We start from the raw sequence: 23,925 nt of genomic DNA, 5'->3' as shown, positions 1-23,925 counted from the left end.
TGTAACTTTTGGATGAGGAGGGACTGTTGGATTATGTTCTGCAGAGAAAGGGCTCCCTGGCCATATATACCAGAATATAGGAAAAACTATGTCCTAGAGCCTTCTAGATACATGACATGGTTCTGAGAACCCTACAGAAAACAAACTACCCTTGTTTAATCCAGGCATTTGCACACACTTTGATGGATACTTTTTTTTTTTTTTTTTTTTCCTGAACATCTTTATATTTGTTACAGTGCTGTGGAGGAGGCCTGCCTCTGGAGTCAATCTAAGTTTACCTTGTGGCTCTGTTCCTTACGGTTTGATCATGGGCAGACTGCTTTCACCTCTCCCAGCTTCCTGTCTGTACAAAGGGGCTGTAGCATTTCCTCTTACAGGGTTGTTATGTGGATTAAATGGGGGCAATGGGTGGAAAGAAAACAGTATCTGGCTGAGCCCAGCCACTTTTAAAACTGTCTTTTATCATGCTTGGTCCTTGAAACAACTCTACAACTAGTAAGGAGAGTGGCTAGACCCTTGCTGTTTACAGAGCGAGGTCTTCCCCCCCCTTCTTATCCTCAGATTTTCAGAAACTCTTCTTTTTATTTTGAGGTAATTATATATTCACCACAAATTGCAAAACTAGTACAGAGAAGTTTTTACCTTCATTGGTTTTTCCTAATGGTTACATGTGACATAACTATTTTATAATATCAACACCAGGAAGTTGACATTGGTATGATGGTATGTGTGTAATTCTGTGCCATTTTATCACCTGTAGATTAGTTTAACCACTACTGCAATCAAGATCCACATTTATTCCATCACCACAAACATCGTCCTTGTGGTGGGTAATCCCTTGAAAGTCTTAGACGCCTCATAGGCCTCTCCCCCTTCCCTGACTCCTAGCAACCACTGGGCTGTTCTTCAACTCAGTAATTTCATCATTTTGAGAATGTTGTAAAGGGAATAAAACACTATGTAATCTTTTCAAGCTTTTTTTTTTCCACTCAGCATGGTGTCCTTCAGATCCATTCAAGTTGTGTATATCAATAGCTTGCTCCTTTTCATTGCTGAGCAGTATTCTATGTTATTATGGATGTACCACAGTTTAACCATTCCCCTGCTGAAGGACATTTTGGTTGTTTCCAGTTTGTCTGTTAGAATAAAGCTTCTGTGAATGTTCATGTTCAGGTTTATGTATGGATGTAAGTTTTCATTTACTTCTCTGGGAATGCAGTTGCTAGGTCATATGATAAATGTATGTTTAGTTTTTTTTTTCCTTTCTAAAGCTATTACCAGACTATTTTTTAAAATGTCTACGATTTTACATTCCTACCAGCAGTGTGTGGGAATTTCACTTTGTTCACATCCTTGCCAGTATCTGGTATTGTTACTTCTTAAATTTTATTTATTTTATTAAAAAAAAATTTTTTTTTACATTTATTTATTTTTGAGAGACAGTGAGACAGAGCATGAGTGGGGGAGGGTCAGAGAGAGAAGGAGACACAGAATCAGAAACAGGCTCCAGGCTCTGAGCAAGCGTTCAGCACAGAGCCCGATGCAGGGTTCAAACCCATGAACCGTGAGATCATGACCTGTGCCGAAGTCGGACACTTAACCGACTGAGCCACCCAGGTGCCCCAAATTTTATTTATCTTAATAGATGTTCAGTAATACCTCATCATGGACTTAAGTTGCATTTCCCTAGTGGCCAGTGATACTCAACATCTTTTTTGATCATCATTTGCTGGCCATATATGTTCATCAGTAAGATGTCTTTTGTCTTTTGCTCATTTTCTGATTGAATTGTTTGTTTTTCACAGAATTTTTTGAGAATTCTTTGTGTATTACAGGCATGGGTCCTTTGTCAGATATATGGTTTGCAGATATTCCCTCCCACTTGTGTTGCTTGTCTTTCCCTCCTTTTAACGGGGTCTTCTTTTACAGAGCTGAAGTAAATTTTGTGAGGTCTAATTTACTGATTTTTTTCTCCTTTTTACATGCTTTTGGTGTCACGGCTTGGTCTCAAGACTTAGTTCCAAAGATTTTCTCCTATTTTTTGTCCTAACTCTTATAATTGTAACATTTAATGTGAATCTCTGATACATTTAAATTAGTTTTGTGTAAAGTGTGAGGTGTTTAGGTCCACATTCGTGTTTTTTGCCTATGGATATCGAGTTTTTACAGCACCTTTGTTGAAGACTGTTCAAAAAAATATCTATTTTTGTATGGGTTGTCAAATAAGAGCGGTTTTAAGTGTTTATTCATTTTTGAGAGAGTGAGAGAGCGAGCGAGCACATGCACAAAGGGCAGAGAGAGGAGACGGAAAATCCTAAGGCTCTGAGCGGTCAGCGCAGAGTCTGACACGGGGCTCAAACCCGTGAACCAGGAGATCACGATCTGAGCCAAATCAAGAGTCGCTCACTTAACTGAGCCACCCAGGCACCTCTGGGTTTTACATTAAAAATGGTTGAAGAAAATCCCCTGGTGTGGAAATCATAAGAAATTTAAGTACAGTGTCCAGAAGCAAAGTTTCCCTGCAGCATCACTCCGCTCATTCAGATGTATTGTCTGTGGTACTTTGCACACTGCAGTTGGCCAGCCTCGGCGATCATTCGGCTGAAAGATGCTCCTTCCTGCCAGTCCAACTGTACTCAATAAGTTAATCACAAATTTCAGATTCCAGATGTTTGGAGTTGCTTATAAATAGTTGAAACAACAATTTGTCATCTCTAAAATGGGGACTAAAGTGAGTGTTTGAAGAGGTGAAGTGACGTGCTTAAGGTTAGCGATAGAACTGAATCTAGGACCCTGGTTTTTTGTTTGTGTTTGTTTTTGTTGTAAGTGTTTTATTTTAGAGAGAGAGCATGCAAGCAGAAGAAAGGGGCAGAAGGAGAGAGAGAGATTTTCAGAGGCTCCAAGCTGAGCACAGAGCCCTGTCGCGCTCTATCCCACAACCCTGGGACCGTGGCCTGAGCTGGAGAGTCGGGCCCTTAACCAACTGAGCCTCCCATGCGCCCCAGGACCTTTTTTTTTTTTCTTTTTTGAGATTTGTGGTCCACTTTGCTTTTCACGAAGCACATTTGAATTGTTTAGTTAATTAAGAGATACTGAAATGTTTTTTATTTCTTGTGAGCAACAGGTTTGAGTTTCAGTTAAATTGATGGTTATCTTTGTATTTTGAAATCTTTTTCTCTTCCTCTATGGCTCATAAAAGGCATAGAACAAACTTGCTCAAAGATTATTTTAAATTCTTGTTTAGTAGATTTATGATTTTAATAATATTTCAATATTTTATTTTAAAAAATGACAAGTGGTGGAGTCCATCCCCCTGGCTCTCTTCTCCGGTGTCATTAAATGACAGGATTGCTCTTTTGTATTCACTGGTGAGTCAGCCTTCCTTTCTCACATTTTTTCATCTTAACCAACTGCCCAATTTCTATCACAGGGAGTGTCCCTAAGTCAGACAGCTAATTGAAATTTTCTGTGGCGTCAGAAAACTCTTGGCAGGAATTTAAAATCCAAACCCTGTTTGATGATGGGAGTGAGCAATTATTTGGGGATTGATTATACTAGAGAGCTAAAGTTAACAGTTCATCTCATTTATCAGAGCAGCAGCATAAGGGACTGATACTTTCCTCACCCACCTAGAAAGGGGGCGGGGCCAGGTCCGTGAGACGTGACATTTTTGCATAACATAAATAATGCCATCCTTGTGACCACGTAGAGTTACCATGTAATGGTCACTTGGTAAAATACTTGTTGAGTGAAGTAATGCTCCCTTTATTGGAGATCCTTTTAGGTCCTTCTACTTCGCTAGTCCCATTAATTGTAACCAGATGACTTGAGTTGGTCATCTCACAGGAGTGCTGCAGAGAGGGCTTAATGGAGAAGGTAGAAAGGAGGGGGTGTAGTGTGGTAGCGCATGGGAGGGGGTTGAGTTTTGGAGCCCGACAGGGTGAGCCTGTGTGAGTGTTGGTTGTCACCTGCTAGTTCTGTGACCTGCGGGAAGGAGCATCTGATTTCAGGCTGTTTTCTTCTCCATAAAGTGGACTTACGTATCTAATTCGCTGCTTTGTTTGAGGATTGAAATGAGATCGCATATGATACCTAGTAGACCCTTGGTGAATAGTAATTTTCTTCCCTCTTTCAGAGGTTTTTGTCCTTTTTATGGGATTCTCTTGGAGTACACTAAATTGTAATGTAGGTCGGTAGTTCCTACCTCTGGTTTTGATATCCCAGAGTTAATTCCCAATTACTTAAGGAGTGTTATCAAATATTGTGAAAATGATGATAAAGGTGGTGAGCACTTTCTATGTGTTCAGTACTTTGATGATGGCCTCATATTTATTGTCTTTTTAAATCCTTACCGTAGCTCTGTGAGGTAGACACTGAATTTTAATTAATGTCTTTATTTCAAGGCAGGACAACCTTGATATTCTCACAATGCAACAAGGGCTATCTTACTTTAATAACCTTTAACAACTTTGTATATGCATGCCATTTTCAGTTAGTTGTCATCACAATAATTTAAAAGTAAATTTTGTTTATTCACTGAAATTCATTGGCTAGTATGACACAAGCAGGCGCAATTTCTCTGTAAGCAAAGGTGAGCAGCCTTAGATTAAGAATAAAAATTTGAAAACCAAGATTAGTATTAGAGGATTAAAGGAGAAAGATTGAAATTTATTTCATGTTTAAACTTTTATCACATGGAAATGTGAGATTACAATCAATTTAAGGTTCTTTTCATCTCTTTGTAGACTGGTTTTTTTGATGGGCCATGTTGGAATGAGTTTGGAATAAAACCCACAGAGAGTTGGCTAGGTTAGAAATACCACTAGTAAGCTGATAGTAATAGAGAAAATGTGTTACAATCAAGGCAGCACCTTCTTGGTGTTAATTTCCATGGCAGATCTAGGTCACAATTCATCTCCTGCATACCAAATACCTCCTCTAAAATAACAGGATCGATTCAGAGATACTTTCTTTTCTTTTTCCATGAAATTGCTAAAACATTTAGCAGAGGGTAATTAGGTGACTCTTTCAAAATTGGTCTCACCTTTATATTTAATGGCATTAGCATTTAGTTGCTTGGGAGAATTGCCTAAATTACCAATTTTTAATGTGGGAAAAGTATTTAGATTAATTTTATTTGTAAGAAATATAAATGACTAAGTGTTTTAACAAATTCTCAAAGATTCGTTGTGTATAGAGTGAAACATGAACCACTTTTTCTCTCGCCAATTTAAGCAATCTGATGACATGTATAACTTGGTATATGATCTCAGTTTAATTACAAGTGATGTTTGCAAATGAAGGGTTTTCTTTTTGTTGTTTAAAAACATATTAAACAGAATGAAAGTCATTTGGTATCTACACACTGTAAAGTTTTTGACTTCTCTGTTTTCCTTAGAAGTTTTTATTACTTGTAATGTCTGGTGATTTGGAGTAATTTTGTATAGACTACTGCAACTATCATATTTGCATATTATACCAAATAAACTATTTACTGTAAATTTTGCTGAACTTGTTCTTCCCAGGTGTAGTGATAGGATTAATTGGAGTATCTGTCTTAACACTGAATTACTTGAATCATGTCGGAAATACTATTGTTAGGTGGACAGACTCTGTAGTAAATAGCACATCGAGCTTGAAAGGTTGGTCAGGACTACACTTGATATTTAATCCTAAAGATTTCTTGCTGGATATATTTTTCAACTAGTAAATGAAAGGTGCTATTGTACCTTGGCTTTGTCTATCCATGATAATCCCTTAAAAATTAAAAATTAATTTTTAATTCTAAAAGTAATGCATGTTTATGGTAGGAATTTAGAAAATACAGGTAAGCAGAAAAGACAGACATTTATAATCCCACCAGTCTAGATAACTACCATTAACACTTTGGTATGTGTTTCTTCAGGTATTTTTTGTGTTGTGTATGCACAAAACATACTGTAGATCAGTCAGACTTTTTCTTGTCTTTAGGTCCTCTGCCTCTCTCCTAGAAAACATGCCTGGCTTGTTTTATTATTTAGAAATCAGCCTACATGTCACCTCCCATAGAGGAGTTTCTTCAGCACCTAGGGTAGTTTATCGACACTTCGTTTTTCTTGCCAAACTAGATTGTACAGTGAAGAGAGTGGAGATTAGATTGTGTCTGTCTTAGCACCATTTCCCCAGTGCCTGGAAATACCCCTGTACTTAGTGGGTGCTTAATACATGTGTGAATGCTTATTATAAACATGGAGTCAGATTTTACCCATGTTAGATGCTCTGGAGAGAAAGGTAAGGTCTGTATTTCTGACTTTTGATTCTTTACAGTCTAGAGGAAAGGTAGATGAGATACGCGATAACCCAGAATGTGGTTAAGTGCTGTGATAGGGACGGACAGCGCTAGTGAAACACTTGGTAGGAGTAGCTGTCCCGGTTGGGTAGAGATGATTTGTTAGAGGATGCTTTCTGGAAGGTTGGCGACGTAATAAGCATTTTATAACCTTGTAATCCATCAGTTATTTCATCTGTAACATAACTTGTAGTGGGTGGGTAGTATTTTGTCAGTATGTGATTACCAGAGTTTAATCAATATCCGATTACTTAGGATACACATTTAGGGGGCGCCTGGGTGGCTTAGTCGGTTGAGCGTCCGACTTTCGCTTGGGTCATGATCTCACGGTTCGTGGGTTCGAGCCCCGCGTCGGGCTCTGTGCTGGCTGCCAGCTCAGAGCCTGGAGCCTGTTTCAGAGTCTGTGTCTCCCTCTCTCTGACCCTCCCCTGCTCACGCTGTCTCTCTCTCTCTCCTAGAAATAAATAAAAACATTAAAAAAAATTTAAATAAAAAAAAAAGGATACACATTTAGGGGAGTCCCTTAATAACTGTCCGGGATATTTTTGTGTATCTGCAGTTATTTTCTCAGGCAGTTATTACTTGGGAGTGGAATTTCTGGGAGTGGAATTACTATTTCTAATAATTTAAAATATTAAAATATTTTCAAGGCTTTTGGTGTGTATACCCATTTTGGTGGGTGCCAAATTGCCCTCTGTGAAATTTGTACTGGTTTATCCTTCCAGCAGCAGTATATAAGAATGCCTCAAAAAGAAAAGTTTATGCCAGTTTGGTAGGCAAAATGGTGTCTTACAGCTTAATTTACCTTTGTTTGATTTGCCTGTATGTGTCTTGGCAAAATATGACAGGCTTCAGTTTAGATTTTACAGTGGTTACTGAACGGATATTCCATACAGTATGGCATATGTGAAATTACTTGTTTATTTCCTTTACTTTTGATTGCAAGTCATATTAAATTATATGCTTACATTTCCATTATCTACTTTTTAGCATAGTTTTCAACCCAGAATATTACTGTATTTTAAGCTCTTTGTCTCATTCATTCTACAAACATGGCAAATTCAGAGAAACAGAATAGGCCATTTAATTTGAGGTCAAGTACCTTAAGAACTTTATATGTTGACACGAGGCCTAGCAACTAACTTCTTTTTAATTATTGTGGCCAGAAACGCCAGATGAAAATGGTAAAACCCAGAGAGCTGATGATTTTGTCTTGAAGAAAATAAAGAAGAAAAAGAAAAAGAAACACCGAGAAGATATGCGAGGAAGACGCCTTAAAATGTACAATAAGGAAGTACAAACCGTCTGTGCTGGCCTGACCCGCATCAGTAAGGAAATCCTCACCCAAGGACAAATAAATAGCACTTCAGGAATAAATAAGGAGTCCTTCAGGTATCTGAAAGATGAACAGCTGTGCCGATTAAATTTGGGCATGCAAGAATATCGGGTACCCCAGGGAGTACAAACACCTTTTATGACTCACCAGGAACATTCTATTCGTAGAAATTTCTTAAAAACAGGTACTAAATTTAGCAACTTTATTCATGAGGAACACCAGTCCAATGGTGGTGCACTTGTCCTTCATGCTTACATGGATGAACTCTCATTTTTGTCTCCAATGGAGATGGAGAGATTTTCTGAGGAGTTTCTTGCTTTGACATTCAGTGAAAATGAGAAAAACGCTGCTTACTATGCTTTAGCAATAGTGCATGGAGCGGCTGCCTATCTCCCAGACTTCTTGGACTACTTTGCTTTTAATTTCCCCAACACTCCTGTGAAAATGGAGATTCTGGGCAAGAAAGATATCGAAACAACCACCATTTCAAATTTTCACACTCAGGTAAGATGAAATCACCGTTAAATTATTGAGTAAATATAGTATCTTGACAGTATTAACCTCATTCTGTTTCGTTTGCCATATCAGCACACTTGATAAAAATTCATCGGGGTAAAGGGGATTCAAGTTGTTAGTTTATTGCTCTAACTGAGAAATCTTAATTGCTGGAATTCTTTGGGATGTGGCTTGTTACTGGGTCTAAGAAATGCTGATATATGTTCTACATCATCACAAGTCTGTATGGAAAACCAGCTTGAGTTTGTGAATCCAGTCTCACAAATCAGGTGATGTGAGTATGGAGGATGTGATTTAGATCTGGGAGCATCAGGGTAACTTTAGTGAAGACTGACTTACGGCATGATAAAACACATGAGGGCATTGACCTGTTTATTTGCTGGGTTTTGCTGTTTCTGTTTCTCTTCTTTCAGTAACTTGTTGGCAGTCTATCCCAGAAACATATCCCATTTATGTGACATGGAAGTGTCACTAGGAAGACCGCCATAGCCTCTGCTCCTTTGGCCTATGCACTGTTGTGGGTGAAGACATTTTCTAAAGCCTTGCTTGGGCAGCTAGGCTTAAGTCAGCAGGGAAATCTCTCCTTCCTAACCAGTGGTTTTTAACCAAACATTTTTTTTTCAGTGGAGTTATTTTAGGGCGTACAAAGAAGTTAATAACATGTCCTAGTTATTTTCTTACTTCCTTTTCTCATAAGGATTGTGAACATGAATGGTCAGCTATAAGTTTGTGTCATAGATGTAAATTCTACGCCAAGTTTAGTGGAGAATATTTTGCTTTTTAGAGATTTATGATCATATAACCTGTTTTTTCAGGTTATCTAATAATTTGCTGCCATTCTTAAGACTTTTTTTTAGGTAAATAGACTGTTGCATAATAAGACTCTCAGCTGCCTGCATTAGAGTGGTTTTAAGCCACTTGGATTTATTTGAAAGCTCCTGTAACTTGAATCTTTTTACTATTCTTACCATCCTTGCCTCCAGTGAGGGGAGTATCCAGTTTAGATTTATGAGCTTCAGAATTTCTCTAATTGAAGTTCTCTCTGCAGTAGAGAGAGCAGGAGCAGCCAATCTGGAGAGGTCGCAAGATGGGGCTGCCCAAGATGTTGGAACACGATGTGCAATAAAGGGCTTCGTCTTGGATTTTGGCCTTGTTACCACAATCAGGTACCGAAGTGCTGACTTTTGTAGTAGATTTTCTTTTTTCTTTTACTTTTTTTTTTTTTTAAGGAGTTTTGCCCTTTGAAGGTTAAGAATCCTATTTTTATACATATTGCAGAGGAGGGACTGAAATCGTTTTCCTGATATAGGCCATAATCCCCATAAGTCCCTATTTAACAAAGATATTGCTGAGAGCAGAATTAACATGCTTCATCACTTTTTTAGTTTAGAAAATGCAGCAAATTTTCTCTTATTGATAGACCAACAAGCATATTTGAGAAATAAACCAGAAATTTGGGTGAAAAAGCCTTGGTTTTGTAGTGGTGGCTTTTTAAATTTCACATTAGTTTATAGTGGATCAAGCTTATTTGTCAATAGTACCCAATCTAAATAGGTAATGAAAGAAGGTATCTCTAAATATTCCCTGCTGATTTTTGTCCTCCGATTAATTTTTTTTTAAATGGAGCTGAAATTTAAAGGACTGTACCAACAACTTACCTTGAGATTTATTTGAGATTTATAAAATAACCACTTCTTAAGAGCATACCAGATTATTATTAAATTAGGTATCATTAAGCACTTCAACTGCATAAGAATATCGAGCACTAGTGACTAAGTGTTGTGCTCTGGTAATCCTGGAACTTAATTTTATTTACGAATTTCAGTCATTGGAAGAAAGATACGGGGTGGGTATGGGAGATTGAAGTAGTCCATGAAACTTGAAATTTGCACCTGTCAAATCTTTAGCAGATGTTAGAATGGCAACTAACACAGTAATTGAAATTAATCCAGCAGCTCATGGTTTACCGAAATATTTTTACATTCACATCTGAATATTTGAAACGACCTATGGTGTAGGTAAGCAATTTATTCTCTGTTTTCCTCTGAAGAAACTGAGGCTTGGAGATGTTCATTGTTTTCTAAGTTAATGTAGCTAGTCAGTAGAAGTCAGATCACCTGAACAATATGTCTATCATGTTACCATACTTCTTTACTTCAGCCATTGGAGAAAAGTCTAGTGCTTTTTATTTTTCTAACACTGTAGTTAGTGAAATGAAAATATCCCGGTTTAACACAGTATTCAGAAAGCTATTAATTTTTAACCAATACCTTTAGATTTTGGGAATTAAGTGAATGCCTTAAATATTTTGCACTTCGTCTAATAAAGTCTTAAGAAGTTCTGTTAAGCCTCTTAAATAGGTGAAGATACTTTTTTGATACTTTAGACAGTTTTTAGAAGTTATGTAGTTTAAATATGTAGCCATAATAATTATGTATGACTGTTATTTCAAGACAGTTTATTCAGCAAACATTTATTGAGAACATACTGTGTTCTTAAAAGGACTAACTGACGAGCTCATTCTGATGGAGGAGATGAATAGATCAACAGTTAAAACACAGCTTCATAACTACTAGAGTAGAAGTATGCATAGGGGAAGCCTTGTAATAGAGGGAGCACAGTTTCTGGTGTTACCTAACAGACTTGAGGTGATTAGAAAAGGCATTTTAAAGCATGTGATAAGCTTGAATAGAGTCTTGGAAGAAGATTAGTACTTAGCTTAATAAAGGCATTTTAAGCAAAGAGAAAAACAGCCTGTGCAAACACACAGAGGCATTCTAGAATGTGGTACTTGCAGGGAGCTTGACGTGGCAAGAGCGCATGTTGACTGTTGAGGGAGAGGTGGGAGTTAAGACTAGAGACAAGGTCAAGATCGTGAGGAGCTTTCTGAGACGTGCTAAAAGAAAGTTAGTACTTTTTCCTAAAGGTAATGGGGAATTTTAATAGGGGAGCGCTGTCGAGTTATGTTTGCCAAGATTACTCAGTAATGTGAAGAATGGGATTGAGGAGGAGAATGAGATTGGAATCTAGAAGACTTGTTAGATGACTATGACAACCAGATCAGAAATGATATCGACATTAGAGAGAAAGGAATGAAATCTGAGAAATAATGAGAAGATGAGATAATCGCATTTGGTGAGGGAGAAGAATAGAGTCTTGAAATATGGTTTGAATAAATGGGCAGATGATGGTTCTGGTGACAGAGTTAAGACAGTTGAAAAAGCTGGTTTTTAGGAGTGGAAGGAGTTGATGAGGAGTTCAGGTTGTGTTGGAGGTACCTGGGAAGACTGAAGATTATAAGTCTATTAGGTACTTGAAGATATGGATCTCAGATTGGGAGATGTGTGTAGGCTGGAGATGGAGCAGCTGGACCCATTAGCATATAGGTGATCCAGGGACAGCATTAGAATGGAAAAGAGATGAAGCTAAGTGTGAAATCCTGTGATGCAGCCACTTGTAAGTACGAGGAACATAGGAAAGAGACCAGGAAGAAAGAAAGGTATAGAAGGAAGATTAGGATACAAGTTTGCTGGGTTTTAAGAATGATGGAGTAATTAGGTATCACACTCATGGAGGGATCAACTAAAACAAGGATGGGGAAAATGTCAAGTTACTCAGTAGGAATCTTACTGGAAACCAGTGCTTATCAAGACCAATGCTTTGCAAGCCATGGCTAAATATTGTAAATTATGGGGCTTTTTGCTCTGTGTATGAATTTGGCATCACAAAGGAGCTTTCTAGAACTGCAGACACTCAGACTCCTGTCTCCATCTTCTGAATCAGAATCTGCATTTTTTTCAGGTGATTTATAGACCCATTAAGGTTTGGGAAGCATTACTTCAGAACTTACCTACACTAGTTTGAGGAATGTAGGTTTGTTTTGTGCAAGAATAATTCTAGCTCCTGTTATTTTTATATTTTTAAGTTATTCTAGTGGCAAAGCTAGGATGCACGTAAAGGTAGTTTTTGTTTCTTTTCATATTCTATAAAACTCAAATAATTCTAACACCAAAGGAGGTAAGTTCATGATAAACACCAATTGAAGCACTAGACTGAGCCTCAGATTTGATTACTTAACTCTCAGCAGTTGATACAGGGTAACTTTGTAAAGTTCAGCTTCTGATCTAAAGAACTACATACATATTGACACAGTATGGTATTTTTATAATTCTGTAGGATTATGTAGGATTATTCAGATCTAATTAAAATTTTTTAAGTTTAGTTTGAGAGAGAGCACGTGTGTGTGCACTCGAGCACACTTGTGCACAGAAGAGAGAGGAGAGAGAATCCCAAGCCAGTTCTGTGCTGACACAGAGCCTGATGCAGGACTCAAACTCATGAACTGTGATATTATAACTGGAGCCAAAATCAAGAGTTGGACACTTAACCAACTGAGTCACCCAGGTGCCCCAGATCTAATTAAGTTTTAAGTAGTCATTGGCTAAATAACAGTTTGATCAAAAAGTTTGTGGAATCTTTTGGTTAGTTAATGGAGAAAAATTAGTGTCCACTTAGAATATGTTTCTCCCTAAAATATATATATTGTAGAAATAAGTATAATTTATAATTTTTTTGCTTTGGTATTATATCTTGTAATGGCTTTTTAAAACTTTTTTTTTTTTTAATGTTTGTTCATTTTTGAGAGACAGAGAGCATGAGTAGGGGAGGGGCAGACAGAGGGAGACACAGAATCCAAAGCAGGCTCCAGGCTCTGAGCTGTCACCACAGACCCTGACATGGGGCTCGAACTCACAAGCCATGAGATTATGACCTAAACCGAAGTTGGACGCTTAAATGACTGAGCCATGCAGGCGCCCCTTTAAAAACTTTTTAAAGGGTTTTAAACTGTGAAGTGTGATATTTCTGTAATAACTGTATAATCATTGGCTCCCCTCCTTATAAAAATCCTATGGCAGTTGATAAACTGATTAAAAAGTAAAATAGTCTTCTAGTCATCTTATGGACTAACAGGATTTTAGAGTAGGTGGGCGCCATTTCCAGGCCTTCATTTTATAGATGAGGAAGGTCACATTTTGATTGTGACCTTTCCCAAGTTTAAATAGTGATAGATCTTCAAAGAGGAATTGTTTTTTCTTTTGTCACTGAATGGAATTAAATCCTAGAGGTGAGGGTAAGCAAGTTTTAATGTGTATATAAAATGCAGATTTTGATTTTGTAGGTCTGGGTTGGGGCTTTATAGTCTGCATTTCTGATGAGTTTCCAGATGTTTCTGATTTTGCTGGTCACAAACCAGTAAGGCTATAGACTGTAAATTCCATACATGAATTGCAAGCCAAGGCAACAACGAAAAAACACTAAAAATATAGTGAAGTTAAATCAGGAGTTGTTTTAAATATCACCATCTGAGACTGTTTTCACCTTAGATCAATTAAGTAACTGAAGGATGCATACAGAGAAGGCTGTGTATGTACATGTATGTGCTAAGGAGAGAGGCAGTTGGTTTATAAAGCATGTCTACCATAGTAAGATTTTGTTTTATCTGGCAAATATGCATATGTTCAGTTCTACTTAAAAATTTTTTCTGTATACATACAATACTGAAGTCTGTTATTGAGGATCAGAGCCCTTTAACTTTATTTAGGTGGCGGTAGAAGTTCTTAGAAATACTACCTTTATTACTATAAAACGTTAATGTCTACTTCCCAGAGAAAATCAACAACTGTTATTTCTTCATTGTGGGTTGTTGCAAGGTCTAAAATGGGCTTTGTAGGTGCTCCTCATCTTTGATTAATATAATTAACATTTTATGGTGAATTGGTAGTACTAATTAATAGAGTTGGACTAGTAGAGTGCTTTGTAGGTTGGTAAATAACTGGGGAACTCTTTACCAGCTACACATCAGTGTGTTATATAAAGGAGAAGTAAATGTTTTAAGTAGCTGGCTTTATAAAATAAACCATAGGAGAGGTGGGTTTGGTTCTTTTTTCCCTCTCATTCTAAGTACAGCTTATGCTAAACTCATTTTGACTCACAACTGCTTTTTCACTGTATGTTTTAAAGCGGGAATGCCTTTCTGTTCACAGGTCACAAGGTTAGAAAGATTGCCAGCTAGTTTTTTCCTTTCTGTGTTTTAAACAATCAGCTTGAACAGGCTTCTTCCTAAAACATGAGTTCCCTGCCCTCAGTGTGGGGCAGGATGAGAAATACACATATATTTCCAGCTCGATGTTCCTTCTGAGTTGTGGTTAATTTTTAAAATTTTTAAAAAGTTTTTTAAAAGTATATTTATTTATTTTGAGAGAGAGGGGAGAGAGAATCCCAAGCAGGCTCCACACCGTCAGCATAGAGCCCAGCGCAGGGCTGGAACTCCAAACCATGAGATCATGACCTGAGCTGAAATCAAGAGTCAGACACTTAACAGACTGAGCCACCCAGGCACCCCAAGTTTTATTTTTTTTGTTTTATTTTTTTAAAGAATTTCTTTAAAAAAAAATTTTAAATGTTTATTAACTTCTGAGAGAGAGAGTGAGCGAGCAAGTGAGCACAAGCAGGGGAGGGGCAGAGAGAGGAGACACAGAGTCCAGAGCAGGCTCTAGGCTCAGAGCTGTCAGCACAGAGCCCAGTGTGGGGCTTGAACCTACAAACCATAAGATCATGACCTGAGCTGAAGTCAGATGCTTAACTGACTGAGCCGCCTAGGCGCCCCTAAAGAATTTCTTTTTTAGATCAGTTTTAGGCTTACAGCAAAATGGAGGGCAAGGTACAGAGATGTCCCATATACTCTCTGCCCCGGTATAAGCACAGCCTTCTCCATTGTCACATCCACCTGCCCACCCCCGTGGTATATTAAGTAGCAGGTGATGAACCTACATTGATTCATCATAATCACTCAAAGTCCATAGTTACCTTACAGTTCACTCTTGGTGTTGTACATTCTGTGGGTTTGGATGTGTGTCCATCATTATGTTAGCATACAGAGTATTTTTGCATTCTAAAAATCCTGTGCTCTGCCTCTTCTTCCTCTCCCAAGCCCTGGCAAGCGCTGATCGTTTTACTGTCTCCATAGTTTTGCCTTTTCCAGAATGTTACATAATTGGAATCCTGGTGTGTAGCCTTTTCAGATTGGCTTTTTTTCACTTAATAATATGCATTCAAGGCTCCTCCATGTCTTTTTCATGGATTGATAGCTTTTTTTTTTTTTGAATAATATTCTCCTGTCTGGATGTACTACAGTTTGTTTATCCATTCACCTATTGAAGGACATCTTGGTTGCTTTCAAGTTTTGGCAGTTATGAATAAAGCTGCTGTCTTCCAAGTTTTTAACTGACTTAGGACTGTCTTTATTAAGAAGTGTATGTATATGGAGCACAGTGGAGTTTATGTCACTCTCAGCAACTGATAGAGGATGACTTTGTGAAGTTAAGTTTCTAATCTAAAGGGCTGTGTCATCTATTGACAGAACAACATGTATATTCAATTATAATTGCTTAAACTTTTATAGATATTATATAAATTATTTTTAATGCACGAGAAGCTAAATTTTTTTATAGGCATTTTCTGCCTTGATTACACAGTCCTTCTCACCTCCCGACTTTGCCTTCTGATTTTTACTAAAGGTTGTGCTTTCTCTGGCACTACGTCTCTTGCTTCCATGGTAGTTTTGTTTTTTTCTGTTCTTTGGTCTCTATCTACCTCCCTCCAATCCTCCTACTACTCCTGTACCCAACTTGTTCTTTGCTTCCGAGTGCCATTTCCAGGCCAGAGGTTTTCAAACATGCTAGATCCTAAGAAGAATCTCGGGTTGCTAGTTCCTAATACATATTTAGAATCTCAGGTTCCTCTCCTGGAAATTCTGATTCATTAGGTCTGGAGTGAGGCCTGAGATAAATATTTCAAGTAATTCAATTCCTGTGAATAGGCAAGTTTAAGAAACTCTTTTTTTTTTTTTAAATAATTTATTGTCAAATTGGCTTACATACATACATACAGCACCCAGTGCTCATCCCAACAAGTGTCCTCCTCAGTGCCCGTCACCCACTTTCCCCTCTTCCTTCAGTCCTCACTTTGTTCTCTGTATTTGAGAGTCTCTTATGGTTTGCCTCCCTCTGTGTAACTATTTTTCCTCCCTTCCCTTCTCCCATGGTCTTCTGTTAAGTTTCTCAAGATCCACATATGAATGAAAACATACGGTATCTGTCCTTCTCTGACTGACTTATTTCACTTAGCATAACACCCTCCAGTTCCATTCTTGTTGCTGCAAATGGCCAGATTTCATTCTTTCTCATTGCCATGTAGTATTCCATTGCATATATAAACCACATCTTCTTTATTGATCAGCGGATGGACATTTAGGCTCTTTCCATGTTTTGGCTATTGTTTACAGTGCTGCTGTGAACGCTGGGGTACATGTGCCCCCATGCATCAGTACTTCCGTATCCCGCAGGTAAATTCCTAGCAGTGCTATTGCTGGGTTGTAGGGGAGTTCTATTTTTAATTTTTTTGAGGAACCTCCACACTGTTTTCCAGAGCAGCTGTACCAGTTTACATTCCCACCAACAGTGCAAGAGAGTCCCCTTTCTCCACATCCTCACCAGCATCTATAGTTTCCTGATTTGTTCATTTTAGCCACTCTGACTGGTGTGAGGTGGTATCTCAGTGTGGTTTTGATTTGTATTTCCCTGATGAGGAGGGACACTGAACAGAGTTTCATGTGTCTGATGGCCATCTGGATTTCTTCTCTGGAAAAGTGTTTATTTATGTCTTCTGCCCTTTTTTTTTTCCACTGGATTATTTGTTTTTCGGGTGTTGAAGAAACTTTTAAACTCTATACAATCTACCATTACTCTGTTTTCCTTCATTTGACCTCTAGATATCATTCTTTTAGATTTTGGAGAAATCATATATCAAGGACTGTTAGAGATAATCTTGTCTAACCACTACATAGTGCAGATGTGTTAGAAAATTAATTTGGGGTCGATAATTATTTACAAGCTTGTCTCTTCTTAAGGACTCATAAGGCTGCCAGTGGGCCCTCACTGTTGTCTGGAAAGCTTGCTTCTTTTCTTTGGTCACCTTGCTTACTAGTTCATGGAGACCATTCATACTTTTTATCTCTATACATCCACATTCCCTCCTGGTAAAATAGAAGCCACCTCCTCCTCAAAAGCTAATCTTTCACCTGTCTTCTAGGTTCTGTTCCTCACTTTGCTTAGGATTGTCACAAAATATACATAACAAATTACTATTTAACTGTTTTTAAGTATGTAATTCATTGGCATTAGGTGCTTTCACAATGGTATACAATCATCACCATTATTCATTTCTAGAACTTTTTCATCATCCCAAATAGAAACTGCTCATTTGCTTAGGATCTTTACCCACACACACCCCTTTAATTTTCCCCCCTCCATTCCCATATAATGTGCAAATTAGGTGAATTCTTTGTTTCCTTCATTTATAATAAAATACTAAGCTTTTTCTTTCTCCCTAGAAACAAATCCTTCTGAATTTGTGGTTTATTATTTCTGTGTATCTTCTAATACTTTGCTATGCATGTATGGACATATAAACTACATATAACTATTTTGTGTGATTTTATAAGGAGTGTTTTGGATTGTTTTGGTTCAGTATTGCTTTAAGAGAATTATGTTGATACATCTAACTGTAATTCATTTTAACCACTGTATTTGCATTTTGTTGTGTGATTATATTGGTATTTATTCTCCTGTTTTGTACATTTAGGTTGTTTACAGTTTTGTAATATTATCATGTTACAATAAGAATATATGTAGAGGTATTTATCCTATATATATCTGCCCTGAAATTTGTTTGCCTTTTTCTCCTGTCCTGGGATTCCATGACTATTCAGTTGATTGAATTTAGTGACTCCAATAAGATCTCACATGTCTGAAGTCTTTATTCTACCATTACATTTTTTGGTAGTTCAGATAGGTGTGGAATTCTACGTTGGAGATCATTTTCTTGAGATTTATAAAAGTATAACTCCAGTATCTTTACTTAAGCTTCTGTTGCTGCTATTGAGAAATCTAGTATTGTAATGATTCCTGATGTTTTTAGGTGTCTTGTTTTTTCTCTTAGGAATCTTACCTTAAAACCTCTTTGCTGCAGAATTTCAGAATACTGAGGATAATGTGCCACGAGATGGGTTTTTTAAAATTGGGTTTTATTTTTTAATTTATTGTGAAATATCTCAGACATAAATAGAGGCATGAAGAATAGTAAAAACCTGTATTACCATTCTTCCCACCCAAGAAATAAAATGTTACCAATATAATTGAAGACCACTTCCAACCCACATGATTTTCTCAGATTTCATTGTATGTGAGCCTTTCTGTATTCACTTTGATGAGTAGTTAAGGCCTTTTCAGTATGGAAATATATATCCTTTTGCTTGGGTAAGTTTTCTTGTCATATTTTTGGCAATTTCCTTACCTCAGTCTTTGCTGTTCTTTTTTCCTGAAACTTTTGTTAGTTGGATGTTAGGTCTCCTGATTGAATCTCCAAATTTTTCCTATCCCTCCTTTTATTTTTCTTCATCTTTTTTGTTTACTTTCTGGGGAGATTTATCTATCTTCTTTTCCTCCAGTTGATTTATTTATTTCAGCTGTGCTGTTTAGAATTTAAGACCTTGTTCTTTTTTTTAATTTGAATAATTTTTTGTTTTATGGATCCAGGATCATCTTTCATCTCTTCGATGGTATTAATCATCCTTGTTTTCAAATTTTCTTTTAGTTTGTTTCTTCAAGGTTTTTTTTGTTTGTTTTAATCTTGTGTTTATGTTAGATTTTTTTCTTCAAATGTCTGGTGATCTGTTGATGTTTAAACATGAGTCAGTAGAAAACTGGCTAGAAACTGTGGACACATAGGTGGGGGTTGCCATTTGATGACTGGGTCAGGAATCTGGCCATATGGTTATAAGAAAAGCAACAAATACCAACATTTGGAGATCTTTTCTGTGGGGCTTTTAATTTGTACAGCTAAGAATCCACCACATTTTTTTTTTGTCCGGAGAGTAGATTAGTTTTTATCTATCTGCTAGAATTCTTGGAGCTGAACTATGAAAGTAGGTAGGTGAGTTCATTCTTTAATATATGGAATTTAACTTAATTGTCTGGTGTCAGTATAATGGCCCTCATATCTTTGTTTCATAGTCTCTTTGGTTTGTTTTTTCCACAAAATAGGATAAAGGAATATGGGAGGGTGAGGAGTGGGAAACATAGGTGGAGGGGTCTAACTAATTCTTTTACAAATTTTAAACCATTAGGTCCAAGCTTTGTTTCCTACCTTCTACTTAGCCTTTCCATGATTCTGTAGCACAAACTGCCTTTTTGGTTGTCTTCTATGTAGGTACTCAGTATTCAGAGGTCTCCTAATTCTCCTGTACACTTTTCCTCTTATAAAAAATGGTTTGCTAGCTTGTATCTGTCATATTTTACTAAGGTTCTCTGAGCTTCTGGGATTTATAGCCTTTCTGTTTTACTCTCATTTGACTGGGTTTTGATAAGGTGTAGACCTAAGTCTTTTGTCTGCCACGTTTGAATAGCAGTCCTCTTCACCTTTTCACTTTTTATCAGGTTCTTCCTATTAACATCAAACCATCACTTAAAAGAAGACTTAAATGGAAAGATACGTTATGTTCTTGGATTAAGAAGAGCCAACATCAAGATGATGAAAAAGAAAAGCAGTAGTGGAGGAGTGCTCTGTCAGATACCAATACATTGTATAGATTTAATGATTATGGGGTACCTGGGTGGCTCAGTTGGTTAACCATTTGACTCTTGATTTTGGCTCAGGTCATGATCCCGCAGTTTGTGAGTTCGAGCCACAAACTTCCAGTGCAGAGCCTGCTTGGGATTCTCTTTCTGTCCCTCTCCTGTGCACGTGTGTGCCCACTCTAAAAAATAAAGAAATAAAGATTTAATAATTAAATAAGTTATTAGTTTATGAACATTATTCAGGAAAAGGAAAAGTAAGTCTAGAAGTAGGCCCAAATACATACAGGCATCTGATACATAAAAATGATAATATTTTAAATCATTGATGGCAGAAAGATGATCATGTTGGGACATCCAGGTATTTATCTGGAATTCATCTTTGTATCCATATCACTGGTACCAAGATAAATTCCAAATGGGATCAAAGATTTAAATGTAGAAAATGGAGACCTAAATGTAATAGAAGAAAACATGGAAGAATTCTTTCATAACCTTGGAGTTCAAAAGGTCTTTCTAACTGTGACTAAAGCAAAACAGAAATCACTATAAACACAGTCAAAAGACAGGTTATGAAAAATTATATACAGTTCATATCACTGACAGAAGATTAAGAGTTCTAGAAATAGGTAAGAGAAATAAATACTAGCACCCCAATTTAAAAATAAGCAAGCATTGTCAATGGGTAGTTCACAGAAAAAGAAATACAAAGGGCCTTTAGTCTCAAGAGTGAAATTAACATGAATAAGATGGCAGTTCTTACCAAATTAATAAAAATCCAAAAGCTCGATAACATTCTAATTAGTGAGGTTGTAGGGCAACGCATACTTCCTTATAGTGCTGGGGGGAATGAAAGTGTATATTCCCCTATCAAGGTTTGCTCGGTCTTTCCATTTAAAAAATTCTCTCTTGATCTTATTTTCTCCTCTCTACCAACCTCTTTTATTTCCTCTTTTATTTGAAAGAGTTGTTCACGCTTGCTGTCGTCATTTTTTAGTCTCTCAGGCCACTGGTTTTGTTTCTGCCCTCATGATTTATCTGAAAAACCTCTCGTGTTAAGGTCACTTAACAGTAGGTATTTAAAAATTTTTTTTAATGTTTTATTTATTTTTTAGAGAGAGGGAGACAGAGCAAGCAGGGGAGGAACAGAGTGAGAGGGAGACAGAATCCAAAGCAGGATCCAGGCTCTGAACTATCAGCACAGAGCCGGACTCGGGGCTCAAACTCATGAACTGTGAGATCATGACCTGAGCTGAAGTCAGATGCTTAACCCAGGCGCCCCTCCATTTTCCATCTTCATCCATTGAAGTCTCAGCAACAGTTTGACCAGACTTCTTCAAATATGTTTTTATTTTGACTTTCATTATATTGTGCTGTCTTGGTTTTCTTCTTTATTTGACAACTACTTTATGTTCTTTTTTGTCACCTTTTTTTTTATTGTATCTTCCCCAAACCCCTACTTTTTGAACTCTCTATATTTTCTGTAGCCAGTGACTAGGATTTATATCCTCAGTCTGAATCACTTGATTTCAGACCCAGCTACCCTCTTGACATACCCACTTGAGTGTGTTAGTGGTTAGTGTTAGTTTGCTTTTAATTCCGATTGCTTCTGTAACAAATTACCATAAACCAATGCCTTAAAACAATACAGATTTATAGTTCTTTACAGTTCTGAAGGCTCTGAAGGAGAACCTGGGTTGTATTTGTTTGGTTTTGCCTACTTTAGCCTCTAGTAGTCTTCTGTATTACCTGGTTCATGGCCTCTTCCTTCGTCTTCAGAGCGCATCATTCCACTCTGGTTCCATCATCACTTCGCCTTCTCTTCTCTGTAGTCAAATCTCCCTGTGCTTCCTCATAGGAAATGAGAATGCCTGTGCTTATGTTTAGGGCTCACCTGAATAGAAGAGGCTACTCTCCCCATTTCAGGATTCTTAATTTATTTACAACTGCAAAGTTCTTTTGTTGTGTAAGGTAATGTTCACAAGTCCCGGGGATTATGACCTGGGTATCATTGGGAGTCATTATTCAGCCCACCACACACTTGAAGCTCCTCATGTTCAAAACTGAAGACCTCATCTCCCCACCCAAGGAGTGGTTTCTCTATCAGGTTGCTAAGGGCAAAGCCTGGGAGACCTCTTTGCCACTCATCTCTCTGCTGTATTGTATCCAGTCTGTCTCCAGGTTCTGACAATTTTATGTCCTCAGTATTTTTTCAGATCTTTTTTCTTCACCTTTTTCTAATCAGCTCCACTGTTACTAGTTTAGTTTACTGTTTCTTATGTGGAATGGTACAGAAGCCTAACTGGTTTCTTTCAGTAACTCTCTGAGAAAATGAAACAAACGAAAACACCAAGCCCTCTCTGTCCTAAAGAGACACATCGGTAACTTTCCTTTTACTGCTTTAGATCCTTTAGTGGTTTCCCAAAATCTTTAGTGTAGTCTTCAAGGTTCTGCATAATCCAGTTACAGCTCATTTGTCCAGTCTCCTCTTTATTTTTTTCTTTTGCTTTCTGTGTTTAGCATCGTTAGTTTTCTTCATTGGAAAAGGTGATTCTTAAGGGATTTTGTTTCCTTTAAACTTGTTTTACACATTTTAGCTCAATGTGACTTCAAAGAACACTTTATTCTCTAGATCAGCATTCTTTGTTCTCTTTCACAGTGTTTTTATTCGTACCATTCTGAGGACTTGTCACAGTTTATAATTAAATATTTGTTTAGATTAGTGTTTGCCTGTCCCTACTAGACTGTAAGCTTCCACAGGCCAGGAGTGGGTCTGGTTTGGGATAGCTCTGTTCAGCACAGTGTCTGACATACCATAAACAGTAAACTTTTGTTCAGTGAGTGATGTCAACTTCCTGTAATTTCTGTTTTTCATTCATGTAAGCCCACTCTTCGACTTCAATCTTCTCACTTTCTTTGTTTTTTAATGTTTGAGAGAGAACGGGTGCATGCGTGCACAAATGGGGGAGGGGCAGATACACACGCACACGCGCACGAGCGCACACACACACACGCGCGTGCACACAGAATCTGAAGCAGGCTTCAGGCTCTGCTCTTCCAGCACAGAGTCTGGCACAGCACTTGAACCCACAAACTGCAAGATCATGACCTGAGGCGAAGTCCGTCACTTAATCCAGTGAGCCACCCAGGTGTCCTAGTTACAGACTTTTAAAAGCTCAGAGCAGGAGCTTATACTCTGGATGTCATCTGTTTAGTACAGAGCTGTGTCTCCCTGACTATACAAAGTGAGGGCATATGTTGTGGGTTTGGTTCCAGAGCACCATAATAAAGCAAGTGAAATGAATGTTTTCATTTCCCTGTGTACATAAGAATTATGTTTGCATTGCACTGTAGGCTAGTAAGTATGCAGTAGCAATATGTCTAAAGAAACAATGCACATACTTTAATTTAAAAATACCCTATTGCCAAAAAATACTAACTGCCATCATCTGTGCTTTCGGCAAGTTGCAATTTTTTTTGCTGGCAGTGGGTTTGATGTGGATGCTGCTGACTGAAGAGGGTGATGGCCACTGAAGGCTGGGTGGCTCTGGCAATTTCTGAAGACAGCTGTGAACTTTGCCCCATTGATCGACTCTTTCTTTCACAAACAATTCTCTGTAGCATGTGAAGCTGTTTGACAGCACTTTGCCCACAGTAGAACTTCTTTCAAAATTGGAGTCAGTCCTCTCAAACCCTGCTGCTGCTTTATCAATGAAGTTTCTGGAATGTTCTAAATCCTGTGTTGTCATTTCAACAGTCTGCACAGCATCTTCACCAGGGGCAGATTCCATCTCAAACCACTGTCTGCACATCTGTCACAAGCAGCTCCTCAACCGTTCAAGTTTGATCGTGAGATCGTAGCTGTTCAGTCCCATCTTCAGGCTCCACTTCTCATTCTAGTTCACTTGCTGTTTCCACCACATCCACAGCTACTGCCTCCCCTGGAGTCTGCAACCCCTCAAAGTCTTCCATGAGGGCTGGATTCAACACTCCAAATGCCTCTGTTAATGTTGTATTTTCACCTTTTCCTATGAATCACAAATGTTCTTTTT

General features: G+C 37.8%; 1 protein-coding gene across 1 annotated transcript in view; it reads left to right on the top strand.

The window, feature by feature from the left end:
• RSBN1 (round spermatid basic protein 1) overlaps window positions 1-23,925 on the top strand; it is a 42,396-nt gene that overhangs the window by 3,097 nt on the left and 15,374 nt on the right. Inside the window, 1 exon segment of the mRNA XM_077766842.1 lies at window positions 7,495-8,168. Within this exon segment, the coding sequence (XP_077622968.1) occupies window positions 7,495-8,168 (674 nt within the window).

The sequence above is a fragment of the Crocuta crocuta genome, unplaced genomic scaffold (assembly GCF_008692635.1).
Source record: "Crocuta crocuta isolate KB4526 unplaced genomic scaffold, BGI_CrCroc_1.0 scaffold180, whole genome shotgun sequence".
Taxonomy (NCBI): Eukaryota; Metazoa; Chordata; class Mammalia; order Carnivora; family Hyaenidae; genus Crocuta; species Crocuta crocuta.
The sequence above is the reverse complement of the archived record's forward strand: the minus strand, read 5'-3'. Positions and strand labels throughout refer to the sequence as shown.